At 36.5% G+C, this 27870-nt stretch overlaps 2 protein-coding genes across 5 annotated transcripts in view; both read right to left on the reverse strand.

Annotated features, from left to right (window-relative positions):
- Positions 1 to 27852, reverse strand: LOC124090916 (transport and Golgi organization protein 1 homolog; the record flags this gene model as incomplete). 4 transcript variants are annotated; one of them, XM_058578482.1, is given in 4 exon segments in its annotated part: positions 1 to 298; positions 2135 to 2221; positions 5119 to 5252; positions 19613 to 27852. In XM_058578482.1, coding segments are annotated over 3 exon segments (514 nt in total), but the record flags the coding sequence as incomplete, so codon positions are not given.
- LOC124090917 (ubiquitin-conjugating enzyme E2 E3-like) overlaps positions 19624 to 27870 on the reverse strand; it is a 15591-nt gene continuing 7344 nt past the window's right edge. The window contains exon 3 of the mRNA XM_046441733.2: positions 19624 to 19741. Coding sequence (XP_046297689.1) covers positions 19725 to 19741 — 17 coding nt within the window. The 3' untranslated portion in view covers positions 19624 to 19724. The remainder of the gene's footprint in view (positions 19742 to 27870) is intronic.

Below are 27870 nucleotides of genomic sequence, written 5' to 3' on the forward strand. Positions count from 1 at the left end.
CTTTAGCATTATCTGTTTGACTATCCGAATGAGGATGGTTCTTCTGAGCCAAAAATTGTTCCTCAAGATCCATAGTGTTTTCTGAGAATGCACTTTCAATTTGCTCTGAGTTTGCTACTACTGGTTTAGGTTCAGGTTCAACGTCCTGGGAGACTTCAGGAAATTGTTCCACTTTTTCTATAGCTTTCTCAGAATCTTCATTTGCAGAATCATTCAATTCCAAAAATCCTAGAAGTTCTTCTACATTATAACTATCAAAATCATCTCTTCCACCATCAAAACAGACAAAATCTGTCTCCTGTAAGGAAAAGAAAAACATTAGTGTGTCAATAACAAAGAGTCACAAAAGCAAACTCATCCACGCTCCCAAATACAGGATTGGTTCTAAAGAATCTTTAGGATCAACCAGATTACCCTCCTCCAACCCCCATTGGCTCACTCCATCTATGGCTGAGTAAATCTGTCTTTTTCTAGACTACAGTATTAAAAAGTCTATTCTTTCTCTTTCTCTCTCTCTCGCTCTCTCTCTCTCGTCATATTCTTTAAAAAGCATAATGAGTAAAAATGGTGACAATTTGGTCTCCAACTGCCTGACTCTTGGGTCTCTCTCAATTTGCTCTGAGCATAAGTAGGGAAAGGCAAGGTATCACTTATAGGATCCTCCAGCTCTTAATATCTACACCTATGTTTCAGAAATTTAACTCTTAATCCTTTGCTCAGGAAAAGCTGGAAGATCCTGCAGCACTGAGAAAGATGAATCAGTTTTAAAGTATCTTACTGAGATACAAGTACATTTGATGGAATAAAGAATGATATTAAGGAGGCTCCTCACATTATTATTACCACAAGAACAAACTGAAAACAAGATTCAACAAGGTATACACCTTCCTCTTCATCAGGGTTTCACAGTCACTAAGATCTCTCTCAGGACTATCTATATATTTATCTAGTCTTCCTTCTTGCCACTAGTAAGCAAATTGATATAAAAGGAGCCATAGTATGAATGGAAATTAAAAAAAAAAAATTCCATCTCCTAATTAAATCTTCATAATATTCTGCGGGGGTTCCGGGGGTGGGGGAGGCAGTTCAATGTAGGAGGGATGAGTGATTTCCTCTCCCCATCACATGCATTTCTAAGCCATGAGGGATGCATGTAATGGGAAATATAATGAGAAGGCAGAGTTCAAAACACATGAGTTCTCTGTAATCAGTGAACTGCTGTCACAGCTTAAATCCCAAGAACTCTCTTTACCAACAATGAAGTCCAACAAGCAACAGAAGTGATTTTATGGCCCGAGATTATGAAGAAATTTTAGGAACAACAGCAACAAACAGGATGACTTTATCCATTCAGCCCATCTAATCTAAGAACTGTCCTAGCCTAGCAGCTTGCATATTCTACAGCCACGACAAAGAGCTGCCCAAAGATGTTTCAATGTTGGTGGGCATCCATTACTATACAATTTAAAACTTTAGAAAATAATCAGCTGAAGTGAGAATTCTAGAACACAAAATCCTTTCAGTCACAAAATCAATTTAAGTCAGAGCACCATACAGGAATGCTGTATAAAGGAAGCAGTTGGGGCCTTAAAAGATCTGAGACTGAACATCACCTGAAACGCTCAGGTCCCCTTTTCCAAATCTATAACATGACTGATCCCATATATGACTAAGAATAAGAAAACCTTTGTAAGTACATATTTCTAGCCTAGTATAAAAGTTAGAGTTTATTAATTTAACCTAAATATACTTAAAATGTCTAATAACTATCCAATGAGTTTTGCCTGTAAAATGAAATTATTTACCTCTTAAATTTAATAGCCAAGTACAAATATATTAAATTATTTTTCACATATAAAACAGAAGAGAAAAGCCCCATAGTTGAGTAAACAGCCTTCTACAAGAATATCTGTTTCAACATATTAGACAACTTTCAGATTATAATATAATCACCCTTGAATGCCTTTCAAACTTTTTTTTACAGGTAGTCTGATTTCAAATGAAAATCTGATACACAAATGTTAGATTGCCCCCCAAACACATTATAAAACTTTCAGAAGCAGTTAACTGAATATAACTGGTGGATTTATAAGCCAGTTTACAATTGAGAACAAAAAAGAAATCCATAACTTACATTTGTTGGAATTTGTAGCTCTACTTTAGTATATTCACAAGCTACCTTGATGAAATCTTTTGGAAAGTATCCAAAACTATGGCCAACCTATAGTGCAAAAGAGACAAATATCAAATAAATTCTGTACAAGGAATATAAATAAGAGATTTCTCAGAAGTGGCAGGAAATATACACATAATAGATAGGTATATGGTATAACCAAGAAAGAAAGTTGCTATAACAATTACACTGAGATTATTATTCCAAATAAAAATTAAGTACAGAACTGTTAAAACAACATTTCCAACCACTGAAGTTTTCTTTTTTACATTTAGCTTAATTCTCAACACAGAGCACATAAAGTTAAGACTTCTGAAGTAAATAAAAGATCTGCATAGGAGATTACTGTATATTATATGGTTAAAACTATGTAAATCAAAGCTGGTTATAAATGCAATTCCAAATAACCTCTAGCAAGAATTTACCTGTACATTTTGTAGCATTGCTCATAAACCAATATTTATGTCTTTCTTAACCAATACACAGCAGTCATGAAAATTAATAAGTAAAAACAATACAAAATCTCTAAAATGTATTACCACTATAGCAAATGTATTGATAGTATATGCTTTCCTAGCTTTTTCCAAATCTACTTTTACAAGTACTTGGGGAGAAAATAAAATTACAATATAATGCATACGAAACCACATATCAAGCTTCAGTTTCACCGAAAATAAATCCTCTGCAGAAAAGAACGCCATTTATTTTCAGCACCAACAGCTAAATTATATGAAGTTACATAAAGTGTACAAAAGGTATATAAAGTTCCCCTTGAGAAAGACACTCTTATTACTAACTACTGACTAAAAGGAACAGAAGATTCTTGCCAATAATTAAAGGAAACTGATAGGCAAATCAAATGCCCAAAAAAGAAAATTAAAAAAGGCATCTTATCACTACCTCTAAAATATCCCCATTCATGAATGTTCTTGTTATATCTAGAAACCATCTGAGAGCCAGTATTAGTGGTAGAATACTGCCATGAAGATTAGATAAGACGGAGCAATTAAAAGCTTCATCACTGCAGATAAAGTCTGAGACTCTAGAAAACCAACAACATTGCAGAATGAAAACTAAAAACTCGAAAGGAGAATCATTTTGAAAACTAAATAAAGAGTTTTTAATTTCCTAAGTATAACACTCATGACATGAGAGGCGAGTCTGAGGGGAAATACAATTTCCCCTTCTGTTGAAAATTCTATTAAGGTTAAATTTGGAAAAGGGAAAGAAACCAGAGATGTATGGAGAAAGGAAACACATTTATCTCTTCTTAATCTGTGTCAATTGAGACCATAGATTATATAAAGCTCCATAATTACACACTGGGTGGTATCCCATTTCTTGTGATATGAAAAAGAAATGATGCAGAATCATGGAAGCTCATGACTGGAAATAATTTTTATATCTAATTTTGCTTCCATACATCATCCCTGCCAAGGTGCTGTTGATTTGATTTGTGGGTGGGGAGCAAAGAACTGCCACAAGAGAACAAATTCTGCATAAGCTACTATCAGAACAAATGTACTTAAGTGCCACTGCCCTGAAAGGAAATATTCAAAAGGAAGATGGATTAGACAGGGGTCCTTTCCTAACTGAGTTTTTTACTTTATAGGGAGCTAAGATAAAACACAACCTGACTGAAGGCAAAGAAGACAAATGAATGCCACAGGAGCAATGCAAACAAAGTGCCACCCAAATACTCATCAGTCGGCAAAGATCCTTTCTGGTCAGGTGCTGAAAGCAGGGCTCCTCAGGAAGACAAGATGAGTGCTGCCACCCAGAATGGCCAGAGTCCTAGGGATGAACATAGTTAACAGGCTACAATGTGACAGAAGAAAATGTAAATCAAGCCCATTTATCCAAAAGCTCAAAGAAGGGGAGAAAGATGACTACTATATGAAAAATGCCACTTAGGTACATGGAAAAACAGTTCCAAGTTTAAAGATTACCAATCCTATTTGGTATACTTGAAAGAAACAATAGATGGTTCTTTATATGGAGTACTGCAACTGGGACTCTGTCTAAATATAAAGTTTGTACCTAGAGCCACCATGTTTCAAGATCATTCCCTAAGAATCAGAAATGGCAACAAAATGAAACTAGTTTTCCCATAGGGATTACTCTTATTTTCTGCTGTGTGGTGTTTTATTTAGGGTGAGAACTTTCAGGGATGCAACCCGGAATGTCTCTAAACTGGAACATTCCTACAGTCATCAAAGACCCTTGCTACTATTTTAAGTAAACAATCCACATATCACATTTTTTTAAATGAAAAGGACAATACTCATAAGTCTCTCAATGAGGTCACTCCTAGTGAATCTCCCCATTTAAAATATCAAAGAATGATATAAACAATGTCATGTCTTTCATCAGAAGATCCATACAACTGGCTGGAAGTAGAACCCCTGGGGGAACCTTCAGGCATAGAATATAGGAAAAGCAGGAAATGGATGGCCCAGAAGTTGCAAAAAAGAAAAAAAAAAGGGGGAGAAAAAAAAGCACATAATGAACATAATACTCTGCTTTTTTAGAGTAAAAACAGCACAAATGATTAGGTAAAATACACAAAAAATCAACTTTAAATATGCATGCCTGAGTTACTATCTCAGACTTAATTTACAGGATTAACTCTAATGTCCATGAATCCCTCCCTTTTGAAGCAGTAAAGCTAAAAATTGTCAGGTTTTCACCATGACAACCTTTATGATGTGTAGAGCCTTCTGGAACTTGATGTGAGGGATAGCAACCACAACCAGTTCAGTTCTGTTTCAGAAAGTCTCCTGACTTTCTATGCTGTGCCAGGCCCAAGGCGTGTTAGGAGCACAGGGCCTGGCAGAGAGGTCAGGTTAACTCTACAAAGACCCCAAGAAATCAGTCATTTAAATCTACACTGCTGAAAAACCCATCAAAAGTAAGAATATAACACCTGTCAAACTTTTACTTACGCTTCCGGCCCAACATTCTGGTGATACCTCTGCAAGTTTATAGTAGACAAATACATTGTCACCTTTTTTAAAATTCACAAAACGACAATCTGGGCCTCTGAAATCTTCAAGAGCTTCACCTCGATACATTAACACTGTATATGAACATTTAAAAAAGAAAAACAAACATTAGGATTTGATTTTTCACAGTCCATATTGACTCATCAGGAAATATGAATCCCACTATGAACAAAAATCAAGTTTTTCCAGTACTCTCTGGAATCACTTTTAATTCACCTGCTCAAAGTATCTAAAATCCTTAGAGATTTTATTGCTATAAAATACAATATTCCCTGCAATTAGACAAGGGAAAAGGAAGCTTCTCTATTTTTCTCTGTGCTGAGAAATAAAAACCAAAGTGGCTACCACCAACCATGGCTGGTTTCAGTGAAACTCTTGGTTCTTGCAGGCCTCAATTTTTTTCTGTTTCATAATCATAAAAAGCTTCATTTTGCAAATATGTAAATCCAAGTGTAGACACGGACAGGCTTAAGTATGGCTTCATGCAGAGGTAATAGGGAAGAGGGAAGAATATCCAGGAACCCCCAAGGGGTTAATTAACTTGAACTAACCACTAAAAGACATTACCTTTAAGTGGCTGCAAGTGCTACTATGCAGCCGTAAACACTGTAAATTTCATTTGCAGCAGAGTTGCTGTCTCTGTGTTCAGGATCTGGGTAAATTACCAGGAAATGTATTTTCTCTGAGCAAATATTGTTGACTATATTCAACATTGTTTCAAAACATTCTCATTCGTATTTTTTTTAATAAACAAAATCAAAAGTGGGTATCCTATCTGACAAGGAACAAGTTTAACCATGAGAAAAGGTCAGGCAATACCTTCATGCTTAAAATGCAGGACTAGAATCACAATTGATCTAGAAACTGGTAGAAGCAACATTTTTCTTTTGGTTGACCAAATACACAGTTTCTGATTTAAGATGAAATGGACAATAGATGTATGTAAAAATCACAAAGAAGAAATGGAAATAACACTTTTTCTAAAAGCCAATTAGCAGTAAAATACACAAGAATGTGTGTTTTATAAAAATATATGTCTGAGGAACAAACAGATTTGGAGAGGGTAACTTCTTTTGTTTTTTTTTTTTTTTTTGAAGCTAAAATAGGACTATTTTCAGAACTGTCAGCATCCTAATTCATATATAATTAAGAGGCCAAGTTGAAGGTGAGAGACACTTTAAGGTGGGGAATTCTCATCACAAGTGGAAATGGCAATGTTTCTCTTGTTCCCCCTTAGGTCATAGAGGATTTACAAATCAGTAATATATTAGGTGACAACATAATGCATACTATGGAGCACCTATTTAGTTTTTTTTTTTTTTTTTTTTTGGAGCACTTATTTGGAAGGCACACAAAAGGACACCTGACATCCACACCTCACTACTTCCTACAACACAACACAGACCCACCTGTTGTGTTTGGTCACATCTGTTTGGACACAGGCCATTTCTCAAGTTATGTTACCCCACTGAACCTTACCAACACCATGTCTTAGTACTGAGGAAGCATCAGTGATGATATTGTCCAGGTAGCCCATGTAGGATAGCGCTTGATAGCAAAGAATAGCAAACATTTTACCATGCTGGAAGCCTGATTTTGTTCACCCAAAACTGAAAGGAAATATCATGGCAGCTGCTTTGCTTTTCTGAGTGTTTATTTACTCCAGCCTTAGGGTTACCTCTAGGAACTGCTTAACATATATTGGAGACAACTTTTTTCTTTATTGGAGTGGAACAAACAATTCAAACTATAAAATTTGTTTTTGGTAACACCAATTTAGGCATAAAGAGCTCAATGGTAAACTTCTTGGCCTTTTTAGCATGAATATTTTAAAATATGTACTGCTTACAATTTATGGACAACACGGTCATCAAGTTACAAGGTTACTAGAAACCAAGCGGGAGGCCATAAGAAGTATTCTGGGCCAGTAAATATACAGAGGAAAGAGGTTCCAACAACACTAGCGACTGAGTCTAAAACTGAATTGGCTTATAAAAATCTTGGAGTATTTATTATTGTTATTGCAACAAACCTCTTCATCTGAATCTGAATGGCTACATCCTCCCCACCGCCCACCTCCAATCCAGGACTGGGAAACAATTCGGTGCGCTTCCTGCGCACAGAAGAGGCTGCAGTTCCCAGGTGGCCGGTGCAGATCCTTGGCCTCTTTCAAAAGCAAAAGATTATTGGCCCACCTGCTACCCTACCTCAAATATGAAGGGAGGTTTCTATGCACAGAAATGACAGGACTGAAGCAGAGTCGGGGCCGAGACCTCGGAACACATTGCGTGCCTGGACTCGGTGCTCTTCCCAAGCCTAAACTCTAGTCCCTGTTAAAAGGCAAAACCAGCCCAATCCCCAGTGCAGCAAAAGGACGAAGGGGCCAGTGAGCCTTTCCCAAGGAGCCCCACCATCAACCTGCCGCTGGGATTAGGGCCACCGAGCCCTGGAGAGCATCTGCCCTGATACCTCACCGGCCCAGGTCCCTGTGGTGGGGGCAGAAAAGCGCTCTGCTACAGCGTGGGGAGCCCCCACGCGGCACGTGGCGCGCAACCCCATCACCCACTGAGATCCTAGGCGAATCCTGGAAGGGAATAAACTGAGAGCTGTCCCTGGGGAATCGTGTTTCCCAACCCCCGCCTCACTCAGCAGAGAAAAATAAAACGCTGGCAACAAGTGGGAGTCGAGTGGCCGGGGCGCCGGCAGAGCCGGAGGGGACACACGCAGGGTCCCGAGGCTCTGTCACTCCTGCGCCCCACCCGTCTTCCAGCGACCCCCTAGCCCAGCCCGCGGGGCTGGGGACCACGGGATTGGAGCCCCATGCAGCCCCGAAGAGCCACCGCGGAGACCCCGGGCCGCCCGCCCGCCTGTGCACTCACGGCTGCATTGGTCGTCTGCACAGAGTTTGTGCTTCGAGAAGCGCCGGCCGGTGCTCTGGTCCGGTTGGCCCGGCACTCGCCAGGTCGGACAGAGCACGAACAGCCAGAAGAGCAGCCCCGGCGCCTCAGCCATGTTGTGGTCACCTCGGGGAGCCGGTGACGCTCCCCGAGGTGAGGGTGGGCCTCAGGGGGCAGGTGGGGGTGGCGCCTGGGAAGGCTTAAGCCTTTCCCAGGTGACTCGTCAGCAGGGATATCTGGGGGTCGATGCACAGACTCTACTGGAGAACGCAGGGAGCCGGAGCTCCGTCCTTCTCTAGTGGAGACCTTCTCCTCAACTGAAGACCTTCTCCTCCAGTCGTTGCCGGGGAAACTAGGACTCTCTTTCTCGTCCAATCACCTGCCTTTGCTTCTGTGACCTCACAAGCGACCCTCCGCATGATTCCAGTCATCACCCACCCATCCCCCCCCACTCCGCCAACCAGTCCTTTCTGGCTTTCCTCAACGTCTCATTTCTGGTCCATCCTGAACTAGCCTACTCCACTTCACCATCACTCCCATCCCCCATTCCTGGTCGGGTACCTCCTTTTCTGAACTACCAAATCCCACCCATGACTTGTCACAGCTAGTCTATGGTTCCAGGCTCCCTCCCCTTCAAACTCCTAGAGGTTCCTTGAAGCCCCACCCCAAGATCCCTCTGATTAGGAAAGGGGAAGGTGAATGGAACTGTGAGTGAGGGTGTAAACTGGAGACAATGAATGGCCTGCTTTTTTTTAAGGCAGGGACAGGTGAGGGCAGAGAGATGGACAGTAGTCTTGGGGCTAAGATCTTGAGATTCTTATCTTTATCCATAAGGGAAGAAATCATTTAATTCAACAGCATATTTTTAACTTTCATTTTGTGCTACCATTCATGCCAGACGCTGGACAAAGCCCTAGCATGGTGTGGGAGTGGATGAAAATCAAAAGACAAGATATCTGGTCCTGGTCCGAAAAAGTCCACAACTTAGTGGGAACCAACTGACAAAACCGATTGTCAGAGAAGAAAGCTAGTAGCTAACATTTCTTGAATGCTTTATGTCCAGTTGTTATTCTGAAGGTTTTATACATATCAATTCATTTGATCTTCATAACAATAGTACCTTACAGTAGTAGTAGGTCCTATTCCAATCCTTATTTTAGAGTAAATTGAAGCAGTCACACATCCAGTGAGTAATGGAGCTAAGTTTCAAACCCAAGGAGTAGACTCCTTTTCATCACAACCTATCAACTAACAAGCAAATGTTGTACTTTCTGACAAGAGGAGCAAAATCTGATTTAAATCATAATATAGCTGAATTACTGATATGTACAGTTAAGGGGGGAAGGCACAAGCTAGCCAGCCCAAGGAAGAGTGTCTGCAATGCTCCCATCCTTGGTGGAGCCATTCTCATTTGTTACTATAGTCTCTGCTAAAGTTATTCATCAACCTCCAACAATGAACCCATCAGTTGTTTCCCCAAATTAACTGAATCTTTAAAACTTAGAGAAAAGAATGTAGTCCACCATGTTCATAATGTTAAATAAAGAAAACGTTGGAAAAAAGGTGTGCACAAACATTTGTCTACAGGGGCCATGAGAACCAGTGGATCATAGAGAGAAACTGTCTGAGTCATTCTTCATTTCTTTTCTACCATGTATTTATTATGTTATAAAATGTATCTAGTAGGCATCTCTAATAACATGTTGAAAACTGAATTCATTTTTCTCTCAAAATCTGCTCCTTTCAGTCTTCCCTATCTCAGAAATAAGAACGACAATTTAATTCCCATTACCCAGGTGCTCAAAGCCCAAAACTTACAAACCATCTTTGATCTCTTTTCTCTCACATTCCAACTCCAGTCCATTAGACAATATTATGTCTTTATTTTTATAATTTTATTGAGATATAGTTGACCTACAATAAATTGCACATGTTTAAGGTGTACAATTTGATAAGTTTTGACATGAATATACCCATGAGACTATCACCAAAATCAAAAGAGTCTTTCATCCTTCTTTGTAATCCCTCCCCTCTCCTTTTCTGTCTCCAAACCTCTCCTGTCATTATAGATTGTTTTGCATTTTCTAGAATTTGATATAAATTATACAGCATTTTATTTATTTATTTTTCTGACTTCCTTCTTTCCAAATAAGCATTTGAAACATGCCCAGAATCTGACCACTCCTCTGCATCTGCTAAGCCAATATACAGGCCAAATCCACATCATAAGTCACCTGAATGATTCCCATAGCCTTCTTCTGTCCTTGCTTCTGCCCTCATTTTCCCCAATATCTATTGTCCTGATGGCAACTAGAGTGATATTTTTAAATATAAATTTGACTGTGTCTCTCTGCTGAAAATCTTCCTATAGCTTCCCATTTCCAAATAAAAGGCAATGACTTTAGCCAGGCCTGGTCATACTCATCTGTAATCCCAGCAGCTCAGGAGGCTCTCAGGAGGATCCTGAGTTCAAAGCCAGCCTCAGAAATGTATCGAGTCCCTAAGCAACTCAGTGAGACCCTATCTCTAAATAAAATATTTTAAAAAGGACTGTGGGTGTTGCTCAGTGTTTAAGTGCCCCTGGGGGTTCAATCTCTGGTATCAGGAAAAAAAAAAGGAAAAAAAGCCATGACTTTATTATGGACTGCCCTGCCTTATTATGGACTGCTCTTATTCAATGTGACTCCCCTCATCCTTTTCTCCCCATTTCCTAACATTCTTCAATTGCTCTGTTAGTTCCATTTAAATACACCAAGCCCACCCCTGCGCTTCAGAGCATTTACACTTGCAACTTTGCCTCAACCTTAACTCCCCAAATCATCTGACTAGCTAACTACCCCCTCACTTTATCATGTCTCTGTAACAGTGGCATTTCATGTGATAAAGGCCTTCCCTGGCCACCCTACACAAAATAGAGCCTCTTGCCATGACTATCAAGCCCATCACCTTGCCTTTCTTTCTCTTCAGACTTGCCTTACCACTTTAGACTTCTCTTACTACTTGCCTTACATTTGTTTATCTACTCGACTGCTCCAACCCAACCTCAAACACAATTTCCAACACGAGCAGGAAATTAGTTGTTTTGTTCACTACTGTTACATCAGTGACTAGGGAAATGCCTAGAATGTATGAGAGAGTTAACAAATGATTTGTTGGATAAACTCATGGTTCCAATGATATTATAAATATACTACACTATTAACCTAAACACACATATTAACTATTAAGCCCCCGTATATAAATAGTACTGAGAGGAAATAAGCTATGAGAACAAGGCATTTAAGGTCCACCTCTCAGCAGCATGCATCCTCAACTCCAGGAATGTACCCCTGAATGTGTTTGTTGTTGAATAAAAACATAGTTGTTGTGGAGAGTAGTTGTTTGGTTACATGATACTGGAATATTTAAGAAGATCTTTAAAAACTAGTTTTAATTTTTTTCTTATTTTTCTTATTATAGAATATGGTATGTTGTAGAATTTTTCTTATTATAGAATAGAAATTAATGACAATTCATTGATGGAAAAATCAGAATAGCAAAATGATCTAATTGCATATTATCTTCTTGATATTTACTTTGACTCATAATCAGATATAATTTTATATGCATAGTCAGTGCTTCCAGTTACTGAAGAACTAGCTGCTTAGTTTGTAGAGTTTTCAATATTTTGATTTATCAGCATTATTTTTTAAACTTATTGCCTTAAAGACATATTAACTAGTCTGGTGGATAATGAGAAGAAAATTTCTCAACTGGCCAGAATAAGGTAGTGGTAGTTCTTTCTACCAGGATACATACAATTAGTGGATGAATCAGCATTCACTTTTACTTATAGCATTTAAATATGTGGCACTGATGTTTAATATAAGGTTATGTTAAAAACCTTCAGAAAAGTAACAGGATAGAATGGGGTGGTGATTGTTGGCATGGAGATAAATAATCTCAAGTGCATTATTCTTTAATACCTCAAAGGGAATTCTTACGGGGTAAGAGTTGAGTAATTGTTAAAGGCATTTACACCATGGAGTATTACGCAGCACTAAAAAATGACAAAATCATAGAATTTGCAGGGAAATGGATGGCACTAGAGCAGATTATGCTTAGTGAAGCTAGCCAATCCCTAAAAAACAAATACCAAATGTCTTCTTTGATATAATGAGAGCAACTAAGAACAGAGCAGGGAGGAAGAGCAGGAAGAAAAGATTAACATTAAACATATACATGAGGTGGGAGGGAAAGGGAGAGAAAAGGGAAATTGCATGGTAATGGAGGGAGACCCTCATTGTTATACAAAATTACATATAAGAGGTTGTGAGGGGAATGGGAAAACAAACAAGGAGAGATATGAATTACAGTGGATGGGGTAGAGAGAGAAGATGGGAGGGGAGGGAGGGGGGATGGTAGATGATAGGAAAGGTAGCAGAATACAACAGTTACTAATAGGGCATTATGTAAAAATGTGGATGTGTAACCGATGTGATTCTGCAATCTGTATTTGGGGTAAAATTGGGAGTTCATAACCAACTTGAATCTAATGTATGAAATATGATATGTCAAGAGCTTTATAATGTTTTGAACAATAAAAAAAAAAAAAAAAACCTTCAGAAAAGTAACAGGATAGAATGTGGTGGTGATTGTTGGCATGGAGATAAATAATCTCAAGTGCATTATTCTTTAATACCTCAAAGGGAATTCTTACGGGGTAAGAGTTGAGTAATTGTTAAAGGTAAATGTATCCAGTTTGGGTGGAGGGGACATAAAATTCTAAGATATGAAGGGTTCCTAATGTCAGAGTACAATCTAAATGAGACAAGAAAAACATATCTGAAACAAATAATTGGCAGCATAATAACATATACCATTGGAAACTTGTGAAGGCACTTGCCTAGGAGCAGTCAGAAGGCCTAACGCTGCTGTTACCAGGAAGAACCTCATCTATTGTAAATGATGTGCCAGAGAATGGTGTTAAACATTTATGGAGGACTAAATCTCTCCGAGAGGGGCAACATATTTACCCTTGCATATGAAACATTGGAAAAAAAGTGGACAAAATACAAACAACAACAGTTCTCAGATATTAGATAATAAGCAGCATAAGCGTGACCCCTAAGATAAAGTTAAGCATGAGAGATGAGTGCTAGGATTATCCCAATTTACTCCCTGGAAAGAATTTTTCAGGTCACATCCAGAGAAGGGAAATTCAAATAGAAAATCTCCTGAGTTGAAGAGATGGATTTCAAAGTCTGAAGAGACCAATGCAGCTAGAAGTCACAGAGCAGAATAAAGGAGAAAGTAGAGAACTGCAGAGGGAGGGAGAGTGTGTACATGCACTAGCTCTCTAGACATCTATGGAGGATTCCCCTGAAGTCTGTGGTTAAGTAACAATGGGCGCACATGTAAGACCAGAGAAAGAACCTTCAGAAAGGAACAGGATAGAAGGTGGTGGTGATTGTTGGCATGGAGATCAATTTTTGTAATCACCAGCTGGAATGGAAAATCTATAATAAAAGGGCATCAAGTAACACAGTCAGTAAAAGGCAAAAATTAGCCCAAGATTGAAGGTAACTCCTGTCTAGCAGAATCTTAAAAAGACAAAAATGTTTCCAAGATAGTGCAGAAGAAAGCTGTACACAGCTCAAGAATATTTAAAAGAATACAAAATATGTTTCCAAGATAGTTCAGCAAAAAGCTGTACACAGCTCAAGAATATTTAAAAGAATACAAAATATCCAGTACTCAACAAGGTAAATTCACAATATTTGGAATCCAATAAAAATGTATGAGGCATGCAGAGAGGTAGGAAAATATAACCCATGTGGAAAAGAAAATTAATAGAAATGATCATTAATTACACTGTGATAGAGTTATTATACAAGGACATTAATACAGTTGTATACCATATGTTCAAGATGCTATGGAAAAGCATAAGCATTTAAAGAAGAAAAAAGAAGATATAAAAATGTCTAATTCAAGCTCAGATAAAACAATGGCTAAGGTGAAAATTACACTGAATGAGATTAACAGCAGATTCGACATTGAAGAAGTCAATATCAGCAAACTGAATATGCAGTGATAAAGACTCTCCAAAATCAAACACGGAGAAAGAGACTGAACTGAACAGAGCATCAGTATGCACAGCTTCAACCAGTCCAATATATGTGTTATGCTAGTTCCAAAAAGAGGTGAGAAAAACACATTTCAAGAAATAATAAATAAAAATGTTCTATATCTGATGAACACTCAGATTCAAAAAGCTCAATAAATAAGAAAAATGATAAAGATAACACAAATATACACTAAATGCTTAAAACCAGTGCTAAGAAAAAAATTGAAAAGCATCTACAGAAATCAGATAGCATTATGTACAAAGGAGTGAAAGTAAAATGTCAAAATTCATTCAAGAACCATGCAAACCAGAAAACAGTACATCAGCATTTTCAAGTTCTGAAAGAAAAAAAACACTGACATCCTAGAATTGCATTCCAAATGAAAATATATTTCAAAATGATGTAGTCTTTAATGCAAAAGAATTAAGTTAAACGCTACCCCACATAAAAATTACCTCAAAATGGACCACAGACATAAATGTAAGAACTCAAAATGGACAACACATATATATGTAAGAACCAAAACTAAATGTAAGAAAGCATAGGTAAATCTTGGAGTAGACAATGACTTTGTAGTTAAGACACCAAAGGCCCAAGCACCAAAAGAAAAAATAATAAAGTAATGAACTTCATCAAATTTAAAACTTTTAAAGGCTACCATCGAAGAAAGTGAAAACACAATCATAGAAGAAAATATTTACAATTCATGTAGTTAGAATATAACTACCTAGAATATATAAGCAATTCTTATTGTTCAATATGAAAAGACAAATGGCAAGAAATTAGAATAGACATTTCTCCAAAGAAAATAGGCAAAAGCCAATAAGCAAATGAAAGGATACCCAGCACCATTAGGGAAATGTACAACCTCAGTGAGATACTACTTCACATCTATTAAGATGGTTATAATAAAAAAGATAATAATAAGTTGGCAAGGATGTGACTCAATGGGATCCCTCACACACTACTGGTAGGAATAGACTACAGACCTAAATGTAGCAGCTAAACCTATACAACTTCTGGAAGAAAATATAAAAAGCTGTTTGGCAGAGACTTTTAAAACTAACTAGCTCTCTCAGTGGTGGTATGCCCCTGAGTTCAATCCCCAGTACCAAAAACAACAACAACAACAAACTTTGTCTATTCTATATTCATTGTTATGGAAATAGAAAGATAAGCTGACAGACTAGGACAAAGTATTGGCAAAACATATATCTCTCAAGAGAATGATATCTAGGATATACAAATGGTTTTTGCATCTTATTAATAAGAAAAATGACCCAATTTGAAAAGATGGGCAGAAGATTTTTTTCTTCACCAAAGTAGATACAAATATGGTGAATGTGCACATGAAAGGATATCCAACATAAGTTGAAATGTAAATCAAAACTGCAATGTTATTACACATACAGTAAGATGGACAAAATTTAAGACTGATCATAACAAATGTTGACAAAGATGAAGACTATGGTATCTCTCTTAGAACTGCAGAGTATAACATGTAGTACAAACAATGGCACAAACTGTTAGAAAACTGTTTGGCAGTTGCTTTAAAAATTAAATCACATCTGTTGAGATATTTACTCCAGAGAAATAAAAGCATACATCCACACTGAGACTTGTGCACAACTATTCATGGTGGTTTTATTTGTAATAGTCAAAAAATCCCCAATGTTGGATTGTGGGAACATGTCTGTCTTACATGCCTCAGAACCCTTATACTCATATTAAACATATAGTAGGCATTTGATTATTAACTATTCCATGAATGTAGAGATTGATTTTTTTTACTGTTAATAGAGCTTCTCTTTTATTAAATATAACAGACAAAAGAAAATCACGTATAGCACAATGAATTATCACAAAGTAAACATATCCACTAAACCCTAACCCAGGTCAAGAAATTGGACATCAAATGCACCTTCATGAGCCCTCTCTCATTGCTCCCTAATTATTCCCTCTGCTCCTCCAGAGTTAGGCAGTATTTTAACTTCTAATAACAAGGATTAGTTTTGCCTGTTTTGTTACTTTATACAGTGCAATCATACACATGTGTTCTTCGGTGTGTGGCTTTTTTAGCTCCATATGTATTTTTATAAGATTTATCGAAGTTGTTGAATGTGAATGTACTTCTTATTTTCATTGCTTAATAATTTTCCACTGTATAAATATAACCTGGTTTACTTAAAAAAAATCCCCAATGTATATCAATAGGAAAATAGATAATAAATTTTGGAAACATACTTAGAAAGAATAAAGAACTATTGATAATAGCAAAAACAGGGAGATTCTGAATGAAATAAACTAGACAAAAAGTAATATGCATTGAAAATTCTTTTTTTTTTGTACTCCCTAGTACAAATATCCAGGGGTGCTCTACTGCTGAGCTACATCCCCAGCCCTTTTATTTTATTTATTCATTTATTATTAATTTTTTTTTTTTGCTATCAGAGATGGAACTCTTGGGAACTCAACCACAGAGCCACAGCCCCAGCCCTCTTTTGTATTTTATTTAGAGATAGGTCCCACTGAGTTACTCAGGGCCTCGTTAAATTACTAAGGTTGGCTTTGAACTCCCAATTCTCCTGTTTCACCATTCTGAGCCGCTGGGATTACAGGTGTGTGCCACCATGCCCAGTTTAGTTTTTATTTTGAAACAGAGTCTGGCTCAGTTCCCCAAGTTTACCTCAAACTTGCGATCCTCCAGCCTCAGCCTCCTGAATATCTGGGATTACAGACACTGCCACCACCTCCCAGCAGATTCAGTTATATTTAAAGGTAGAAAGTTATAAACCAGGTGAATCCTAGTAAAGGTCTTAATAAAAAAATAATAAAAATAAAAGCACTATGCTTGGTCATAATATGGTAAGTCAGAAAATGACAACAAATATCCATTTTCTGTCAGGTTGACCAGAACAGTATCATTTCTCAATGGATTTCAAAGGGTCTCCTTCCTTCTTTCCCTGCCCTCCCTCCCTCCCTCCCTCCCTCCCTTCCTTCCTCTCTGAGTTTTGGCGTGTGTGTGTGTGTGTGTGTGTACATCATCTTCTGTGCCAGTGTAAGAGGTTTAGGCAATGGATCAACCTTTACACCTGTGCCTAAGGACCCCAATCTTGGATCTATCTCCAAGGGTGGAGGTGATTCTAGCTCCTCATTATAATCTCGAGAGTGGGAACTCCTAAAAAAATAAATAGGTCTTTCTTGGTAACACCAGTTTCCTCCTTGGTAAGAGTTAGTGTAATGGGAGGGTGGCAAGGGCCCTACCCTGCTGCAAAATAAATGCTAAAATGTATTTTGGTACAAATTGTAAACATTAAAGAGTTAAAAGTAAGAGATGAGTCTTGGGATTTGAGCTAGACCTGGGTAAGTACATAGGATTCAGATTCTAAAAAGAGAATAAAAGGCAAGTGAATTAAACAGCATAAGAAAGACTCAGCAGAAAGAAGTATGTTTAAAGGACAGTAAGGACACCTCATTTTGCTAAGAGGAAAGGATTCTATAAAGGAAGACATATTTGTGTGCTTAGGTCAGATTATGAAATTCCTTGAAAATCAAGCATAAGGATTTAGACTTAATTGAATAAAAATGCAGAAAGTATTAGACTTTAAGTAAAGGGATCATATAACTTAAGTGGAATTTAAACAAGTATCTTGTCCTTAAATCCAGGGAAGATGGAGGTTTAGGCTGGGCATGACCAGTAGGGCTGAGGCATTCCCCACAATTAAAAAGTCATGTTGAAGTGTACTGTACTAATGGAAGTGAGTCATATACAAGGCAAGGTCTTCTGCCAGCATCTACTGTTTATCTAGCCCTGACAAATATTATTCCACTTTCAACTGTACAAAGAAAGAAACTCAAACATCTGAAATTGCCACTAATATATGGCATGTATATGAGTTCCTGTTTCTGGTTCTGCCTAATTTACCTTGGCATTCTTTCTATGGAGGTCAAATATTTGGTGTGTTGAAATAAATGCAGAACAGATATATTGGGGACATGTGGCCTGTACATCTCAGTTTCCACAGTGCACTGTTGGGCTTTATCCATTTAGTTTTCAGAAATATAAATTACTTCCTTACCGGAACAACAGCAGAAGTAAGGAATATAGCCAAAAGGATTGTAGTAAGAGTCAAAAGTCTAATTGTGTGACTATAGGCAAATCATTAAATTTTCTGAGTCTCAGATATTTCATCTATACAAATATGGGTCAAAGTTAAAAATTTTATAGTTCATTTTTTAAGAAGAAAATGAGATAATATATGAAAGATTGCCCATTTATGTGGCTTAAATAATTATACAGCAAAATCCTGGCTGTTACAGCCAATATAGACAATTGACAAAGCAACAAAAGTCTTGGCAATAAATGCTTTCATCACTAAGGAGACATTTTTAGATAGTGCCTACTCTGGAAACTGTCCTCTTCTCACTGAAACAAAGTAAGGCTGATAACATCCTCCCAAAGTGTGCTTGGAAGATCACAAGCACCTCTTGGAGGAGACAGGGAGAGTGGAGGAGAAAATATGTTCTTCGGGATAACATATAGTCTACCAGAGCATACATTGAAGCAAAGCAAGCCCTCCTGAATCTTCAGCATTTTAATTGATGCATGCAGTATAAAATTAGAAACAGGGGCTGGGGATGTGGCTCAAGCGGTAGTGTGCTCGCCTGGCATGCGTGCGGCCCGGGTTCGATCCTCAACATCACATACAAACAAAGATGTTTTGTCGGCCTAAAAAACTAAACAATAAATATTAAAATTTCTCTCTCTCTTTCTCTCTCCTCTCTCTCTCTCTTTAAAAAAATAAAATAAAATTAGAAACAGGACCATAAACACTATTATGAACACTATACTCAGTGGGGGACACTGAACAAACATACATGGGAAAGTAAGTTCTCTGCGATTAGTATGAAAAGCTCAGCCTTACCCAAATGCACATGAAATTTGAAATGGTTTGGAATACATAAGAGGACCAGTGAATGACATCAAACCCAAATGATGAAATAGAGAATCTGAACATGATCTTTCTCTTATTTCTCACTGATCCCTTAGAACCACCAATAGAAATATAATATTAACTCTACATGTAAATTAAATTTTCTAGAAGTCATATTTTAAAAAGACAGACGAGCTTCATTTAATAATGCATTTTACATAATTCAATATATTCAAAATGTCATTCTTTTAACTTGTAATCAAAATAAAAATATAACTGTTATTTTACATTCTTCACAATAAGTCTTTGATATCTGACTTATGGCACATCTCAGTTCAAACTGGGCACATTTAAAGACAGTCACAGCATAAGAAAGTAGGGATTGTAAATTAACACTAGGCCATACCATATACTTGCACTTATTTTAAAGAAAAGTCAAGTTTAAAAGTATTGTTAGGTTTTAAAATATTTTTGGCCAACCTCTCTTGGTACTTACGCAGAAGTGAGAAAAGATGATTGAAGGTGTCTCAACATCCCTCTTTTTTTTTTTTTTTTTTCACTGAGAGGTTAAGATTTCTGTTGCAATAGCTAGGGATTGCATTGTCATTTCAGATGAATCTCAAGTCTGTAATCAAAAAGTGTAAGTCATCATTAGGTTCCTATACTTGTCATTCTTTTATTATTTTTCATTGTTATCTTAAATATATTTACTTCTTGACAAACATAAAGAAATAAAGAATTATATTTAAATGGATAATAAAACAATTTGATTGCATAAAATCCCTTTTCGTTTTAGGTAGACCTACTGGTACAAACGAGTCACCTGGGTGGTCTATTTTTCTTTGGTAACAGGGATTAAACTCAAGGGCTTTAGACCACTGAGCCACATCTCCAGCCCTACATTGTATTTTATTTAGAGATAGGGTCTCACTGAATTGTTTAGGGCCTTACTTTTGCTGAGGCTGGCTTTGAACTCACAATCCTCCTGCCTCAGCCTCCAGAGCCACTGGGATTACAGGCATGCATCACTGCACCAGGCACCTGCTCTGTTCTCTTACTTAACTGCAACTGTGTTTTCCTTGCTGTTAAGTAAGAGACCTTGGTAGATTGCTTCTTTGCACCAGGGTTTCTTGATAGAACTCTATTGGTACTTTGGTTTGGACTGTTCCTACTAGCTGAAGGTTATATACTATCCATGGGCCTGGCCAAATAATGTTAGTAGTTTCCTCAGTCATGGTGAAACAACAACAAAATGCCCCCAGGCATTTCTAAACTTCTCTTGATAAGACTAGAATCACTCTCCCAGTTTGAGAGTCACTGCTTGAAACTTTAGTTAAACTCTGATCATTTAACAAAGCACCTTTAGTTGTAAGTATCCTATATTTTGTAGTTTGCAAGTATTCTGTATTTTGTAATTTCTCTTATCAGCTAAAAAGAAAGGATTATAAAATCAACATTTAAGGCCCGGTTTCATGATGCACACTGTAATCCCAGTGGCTCTGGAGGCTGAGGCAGGAGGATCTTGAGTTCAAAGTCACCCTCAGCAATTTAGCAAGGCCTTAAGTAATTTATGGATTCCCTATCTCAAAATAAAAAAAAAATGTAAAAAAGGGCTGGTGATGTGGATCAGTGGTTAAGCACCTAGATTCAATCCCCTGTGCCCATCCTCCACAAATCAACATTTTAAAAACCAGAAGCACTAAAACATCAAAAAAACCCAAAGGCCCTTGTAAACACAACTGACTTTGCTTCAAAGGTTTTTTGCTTTTTGTTTTCCACTTCAAGTTAACACTACCTTTAAAAAAAAATCACATTTTTGAATTTATTTTTTCTGACCTCTAAGAGGGATCTTACATTTTTCTACTTCCCTTTCCAAGACTATTTCCTCTTTTGCACTGTGTAATCTTAAATTTAAATCTGAATTAGTTGCATTGATTTTCCTTTGTGTTAATAGTCAAATTACGATACAATTTGAATTATTGAAATGCATATGGAGGGGTTTCTTTTCTTATTTTTAATGAAAACTCATGTTTTTAAAATTAGCACCTAGGGGACTATAGGTGGAGACTTAATATGTAGAGTCATCAGCATGATAATTGTAATTAAATAAACACAAATCAGTTCATGCTAGCTGATTTCATTTACCATTATAATCAGCTTTCTCCTCTATAAAACAGCACAATTAGTCCTAAATTGACATTCACTAATTGTATATTAGAGTTTCAAGGAAAACAATGAAGAGTTAGTGACTATCATAATGATTGAGATGTGTTTTGACATCAGTAATTATTATTATTTTTAAGATGGGGGTCTTGGTATGTTGCCTAACCTGATCTCCAACTCCTGGACTCAAGCAATCCTCCTGGCTTGGTCTTCTGAGTAGTTAGGACTACAAGTCACCAAACCAGCCTAGTAATTATTGTTTAGTAGATCTCTTTTTGGACACTAAAATCACTACTAATATGATTGTATATGTTTGAAATTGATTTTATGAGCAACATAAAGATTTGATGCAATTCCCATCAAAATACCCATGAATTGGTGTGAATATAATTTGTATACAACCAGAGATATGAAAAATTGTGCTCTATATATGTAATATGAATTGTAATGCATTCTATTGTCATATATAAATTTAAAATAATAATAATAATAATAAATTTCATTTTTCCAGAACTAGAAAAAACAGTCCTGAAACCCATTTGGAAGAATAAAATATTCAAAATAGCCAAAGCAATTATAAGTCAATAAAGCAAGCTGGAGGCATCATCACAATACCTGACTTCAAATTATACTACAAAGCTATTGAAATAACCACTGCAAGTCTCTGTCATAAAACCAGATACATAGACCAATGGGAAAGAAGAGAAGACACAGAAAAAGATCCAACACAGTTAACAGTCATCTGATCCTTGACAAAGGTGCCAAAAACATATTGGGAGAAAAGACAGGCTTTTAAACAAATGGTGCCAGGAAAATTGGTTATCCATATGTAGACAAATACGACTAGACCCTGTACAAACTTGAAAGAGATCAAAAGCCCAGGAATTAGACCAGAAACTATGCAAATCCTTGGAAGAAAATATAGGTTTGAGACTCCAGCATATAGGTACAGGCAATGACTTTCTTATTAGAATTCCTAAAGCTCAGAAAATAATGACAAGAGTTAATAAACAGAATGGCATCAAATTAAAAAGCTTCTGCACAGCAAAGGAAACAAATAGTAACATGAAGAAAGAACCTACGGAATGGGAGAAAATATTTGCTAACTACTCTTTTTTTTTAAAAGAGAGAGAGAGAATTTTTTTTAATATTTATTTTTTAGTTTTCGGTGGACACAACATCTTTGTTTGTATGTGGTGCTGAGGATCGAACCTGGACTGCATGCATGCCAGGCGAGCGCGCTACTGCTTGAGCCACATCCCCAGCCCTGCCAACTGCTCTTTTGACACAGGATTAATATCCAGACTATATAAGAAACTTTAAAAAACTTAACACCAAAACCTCAAATAACCTAGCTTAATTGGGCAAATGAATTAAACAGACACTTCTCAAAAGAAGAAATAAAAATGGACAACAAATCTATGAAAATATTCAACATCATTAGCAATTAGGGAGATGCAAATCAAAACTACAGTGAGCTTTTATCTCTAGTCAGAATAGCAGGCATCAAGAATATGAACAATATGGGGCTGGGGTTGTGGCTCAGCAGCAGATCGCTTGTCTAGCACGTGCAAGGCCCTGGGTTCGATCCTCAGCACCACATTAAAATAAATAAATAAAAATAAAGGTATTGTGTCCAACTACTTAAAAAAATATGAACAATAATAAATGCTAGAAGAATGTGGAAAAGAAGGGACACTTTTTTCTCTGTTGATAGGATTGTAAATGAATATAACCACTATTGAAATCAGTATGGAGGTTCCTCAAAAGACTAGGCAGGAAACCACCATATAACCCAGCTATACAACTACTCAATGTTTATCCTAAAGAATTAAAGTCATAATACTAGAGTAGTACATGCATACCCATGTTTATAGCAGCACAATTCACAGTTGCCAAACTATGGAACCAAACTAGGTGCTTATCAAGGATGAATAAATAAAGAAAATGTGGCATATACACAGAATGGAGCTTTATTCAGCCATAAAGGTGAATTATGTCATTTGCTGGAAAACGGATGAAACTTGAGAACACTCTGTTACACAAAATAAGCTAAACTCATAAGGTCAAGGGAGCATATGTTTTCTCTCGTATGTGGAAACAAGAGAGGAAAAAGGAAAAGAAAAGTGAAAATCAAAAGATCAATAGAGTGTAGGAAAGGGACCAGGAGAGGGAGGAGTGAAGGGAAAATACTGGGGAATGATATTGGCCAAACTGTAGTGTTATATTGTGCATGTGGAAATATGTAACGACAAATACTGCCATGATTTACGACTGTAATGTATCAACAAAGAAATGGAAAAAATAAAAGAAAGCAAACAAAAAGAACAAAATTGCCTTCATGTATGTATGTATATATACAGCCTAGCCAAACATCTGTTGTGAGCATAAACATTAATGAATACTCTGGAACAGTGATGAGCAAATCACAGCTGTCAGCCTGACACTGTTTTTTTTTTTTTCATTATTCTCTTTATTGCTTTTTTCTCTTTCTTTCTTTCCTCCCTCCGTCCCTCCCTCCCTCCCTTGCTTCCTTCCTTCCTTAAGTAATCTTCCTGCCTCAGCTTTCTGAGTAGTTGCAAGCACACCAAGGTGTCCAACAATAACACTTGCTTTTGTAAACAAAGTTTTATTAGAACACAGAAGCTTATATTATTTACCCACAGTCTAGGCTGTTTTTGTGCTACACTGGCACTTGAGTAGCAATGAAGACTTGCCTACAAAGTCTAATATATTTATTATCAGTCTCTTTTCAGGAAAAGTTTGTTGATCCCTGATTAGATTATAGATTAAAGTCAGCAGAATAAATACATAAACATTTCTTTTCTTACAACTAAAATTGGCTGTATGAAATGAGATAAATGATCTGTTAGTTGCCAAGATAAATGTCTCTTCCCTATAGAAAGTGTGTATTCAGGACTAGAAATCTTGGCACTGTGTCATGTCAAATGTAGGAAAAAACCTGGCAGCTCATTTTGATGAGACTTAAGAAATTTATTTTCCAGGGCATTTTGAGGTCTAAACTTTGTAGATAATACAGGGAAGAACATTTTAATCTGCAAATAGATTATGTTCATTATTAGTTTGTAATCATTTCACAACTATCATATAATATTAAAGCATCATAACAGACTGTCTATTGGATTGTAATAGAAACTTTTATGACTCTAGCCATTAACTTGTATTTTTCTAGTTACTGTAGACCCATACTTTATTTAAGTCTGATTGCCTTACTGATTTTGACCAGTTTATTTTTCAGATATCCATTTTGGGGTTTACTCTTTCAATTAATTTTGGGTCCCATGGGCAATGAAATTGTTGAGTATGTAAGATGTTGCAGTTTCTATGTAAGTTCACCTAAGTGTCTCTACCACTATTGATGGGCAAGGATATAAGTAATTTAGTACTTTTACTTGAAACTATTATAGATCAACTGTACTGGATTTGTTTTCCTGACACAAAAGAGTATAAAACTAGAAACACTAAACATTTTCAGGTATTAATTTCAGACATGACTGTAGGCCTGGTGCACAAAACACACTTAATTAGGGGGATGAAGCTCAAGTAAGATGGTGGTCATACTGAGTTAAGGAGAAAATTATCAAAGTGCAAGATTATCATAGTGGTTGGAATTTTGTGGACAAGAATGTCTGAGCTATGTATGGTGTATGCAATGTGATTATGTGTGTGTGTGTTAGAGAGAGAATACTAAAAACCTGGAGGAAATTCATTTTTGATATGAATGTACCAGATGAGACTCTTTAAGGCTTAGCAGAGTTTGACTGCTATAAAGGAGACTGAAGATGATGCTAAATGGCAATGTTGGAAGAAATTAGGTTCCCAGCAGAGTCAGGTTGCAGCAGCTTCACTAGTATATCAGGTACTTAATTAAGAGTTCAGAAATAAGCCTTAGCAAAAAGAACCACACACAAAAGAGTAAAGGGAAAATGGTAGACCTAAATTTGAAACCAAAATTGATTCATGCTAAAAATGTATGTGGCAGCCAGAAAGGAAAAAGGAAAAGAAAGGTGTGTGTGTGTGTGAAAGGAATCTCACGACAATCAAAGGGAGATCAGTAGAATAGAGGAAAGGGATCAGGGGAGAGAGGAAAGCAGGTAAAAGAGAAATACTCGAGAAAGATATTGGCTAAGTTTTATCACTATATTGTACATATGTATGAAAACATAACAACAAATCCCACCATTATGTACAAGTATAATGCACCATTGAAATATGGAAAAAAAGAAAAATACCAAACCTAGCCAGGCGCGGTGGAATATGCCTATAATCCCAGTGACTGGGGTGGATGAAGCAAGAGGATCACGAGCTCAAAGCCAGCCTTAGTAAATCGAGGTGCTAAAGCAGCTCAGCAAGACCCTGTCTCTCAGTAAAATACAAAATAGGTCTGGGGATGTGGCTCAGTAATTGAGTACCCTGAGTTCAATCTCTGGTACCAAATAATAATAATAATAATAGTAATAATAATAATAATAATACCAAATCTAATATGATCAAAACAATTTACCAGTAATTAGCCTGCATGACACATAAAACAGAATATCCTTTATAGGAAGACAACATAATCCAGACTTCCTATGATGTGTCATCTATAAATGACCAGAATATAATTAAAAAAATTTTTTTGGTACCAGGGATTGAACCCAGGGGTGCTTAACCATTGAGCCACAACCTCAGCCCTTTTTTTGCATTTTATTTAGATACAGGGTCTCATTGAGTTGCTAAGTGCATCCCTTAGTTGCGGAGGCTAGCTTTGAACTCTTGATCCTCCTGCCTTAGCCTCCTGAGTCGCTGGGATTATAGGCATGTAGAATATCATTAAATTTTGCCAGAATGCAAAGAAGATAGAAAAATGAGAACAAGAGAAAATATCACATATAAAAAAAGTTCCATGAGCTGACCCAGATGTTAGGATTAGCAGAAAAAAAATTTAAATAGTTTTTATAACTAATTTCAAGGAGTTAAAGAAAAGCTTAATCATAATGAATAAGTAGATATGGGTGTCACTATATAAATGAAAAATTTCTTTTAAAAGAAATAAAAAGTATAGTATTTGAAATGAAAAATTCATGAAGCAAATCTATCATCAGATTGTATAGTGCAAAAACAACAAAAAGTTAACTTGGAGATAGACCAATAAAAATTATCTGGTCTAAAAATCAGAAAGAAAAAAATAGAGACGTGGTTACTATCAGTACAAAGTGACCTAACATACATATAATTAGATTTCTAAAAGAATAGAGGCATAAGTTGTACAGAAAAAAATATTTAAGATAATGATGGCTAAAATTATCCCAAATTAACAAAAAAGATGTTAACAGATTTAGGAAACTCAGTGGATACAAAGGTTAGTTACAAAGAAAATCACATCTAGATGCATCAGAGTCCACTGTAAATAATCAATTAGGAGGAAAAAGGTCTTGAAGGCAATTAGAAAAGAGTGGTGTGTTATGCATTGGTAAAAATGACTAAAATAATAGCTGACATCTTATCAGAAATGAGAGGTTAAAGTTAATGGAAAGGTTTAAGGTGCTAGAAGACAAAAACTGCTAATCCAGGATAAATACTCTTCAAAACTGAAAGCAGAATAGACATTTTCAAATAAATAAAAAGTAAGAAAATTCAATACCAATAGATATCTACTATGAACAATGCTAAAAGAACCTCTTCAGGATAAAAGGAGATGATCCACCAGCTAGAAACAGATGCACTGTGTGTTTTAGTTCACTGTGTAATAAACTTAATGATTTAAAATAAAAATTCTTTGTTATTTCTCCTTATTCTATAATTTGGCATTACATAACCTGATGGGTCCTTTGCTCTAGGTATTTATTACTGCTTATGTGGTTTCCTTTAGCAGGGATTGTTTAACCAAAGGTAGAACTGACAAAATAGCTTCGTTTACATGTCTGCTAGCTCAACTGGTTGGGTCAGGCTTTTCTCCTCAAATGCTTTTAGTCATTCAGTCATTCTAAAATTTTTTATTTGTTGATTGGATTCCTAGAGGATAAAAGTAGAAGGTATACACCTTCCCAAGGTGTTAGGTCTTGGATTGGCATGGCATCACTTTCACCAAAAATATATTTTGTTCATTAAAACAAGACAAAATACCAGCCCAGACTCAGCAGGTAGGAAAATAGATATTACTTCATAATGAGAGAAGCAACATGATACAGGAATGTGAAGAATTTGGGGTAGATATTTTTAAAGACAATGCACCATAAACAGAAATGAAAAGTACTAGAAATAGTAAAATGTAGGTAAATATAAAAGGCAATATGTATACATATTTATTCTTTTAATTTCTTGGAAACATGACTAAGGTAAAAAATGTATACAGCTGTAATATGTATGACGACAAAGCACAAAAGACTTGGGGAGATGTGAGAAAGTATCACAATTTAAACTATGAAAACTGTGATAAATTAAAGAATGCATTTCATAATTCCTGGAAACATTGCTAAAACAATAATGTAAAGCAATACAGCTAAAAGCAAATGGATAAATTAAATAAAATTTAATTTTTATTTAATGTAATTTTATTTAATTACATTAAATAAAAATATGAATAGA

Source organism: Marmota monax, unplaced genomic scaffold (assembly GCF_021218885.2).
Source record: "Marmota monax isolate L192 unplaced genomic scaffold, Marmota_monax_Labrador192_F-V1.1 WCK01_AAM20220418_F8-fsc01263, whole genome shotgun sequence".
Lineage (NCBI taxonomy): Eukaryota > Metazoa > Chordata > Mammalia > Rodentia > Sciuridae > Marmota > Marmota monax.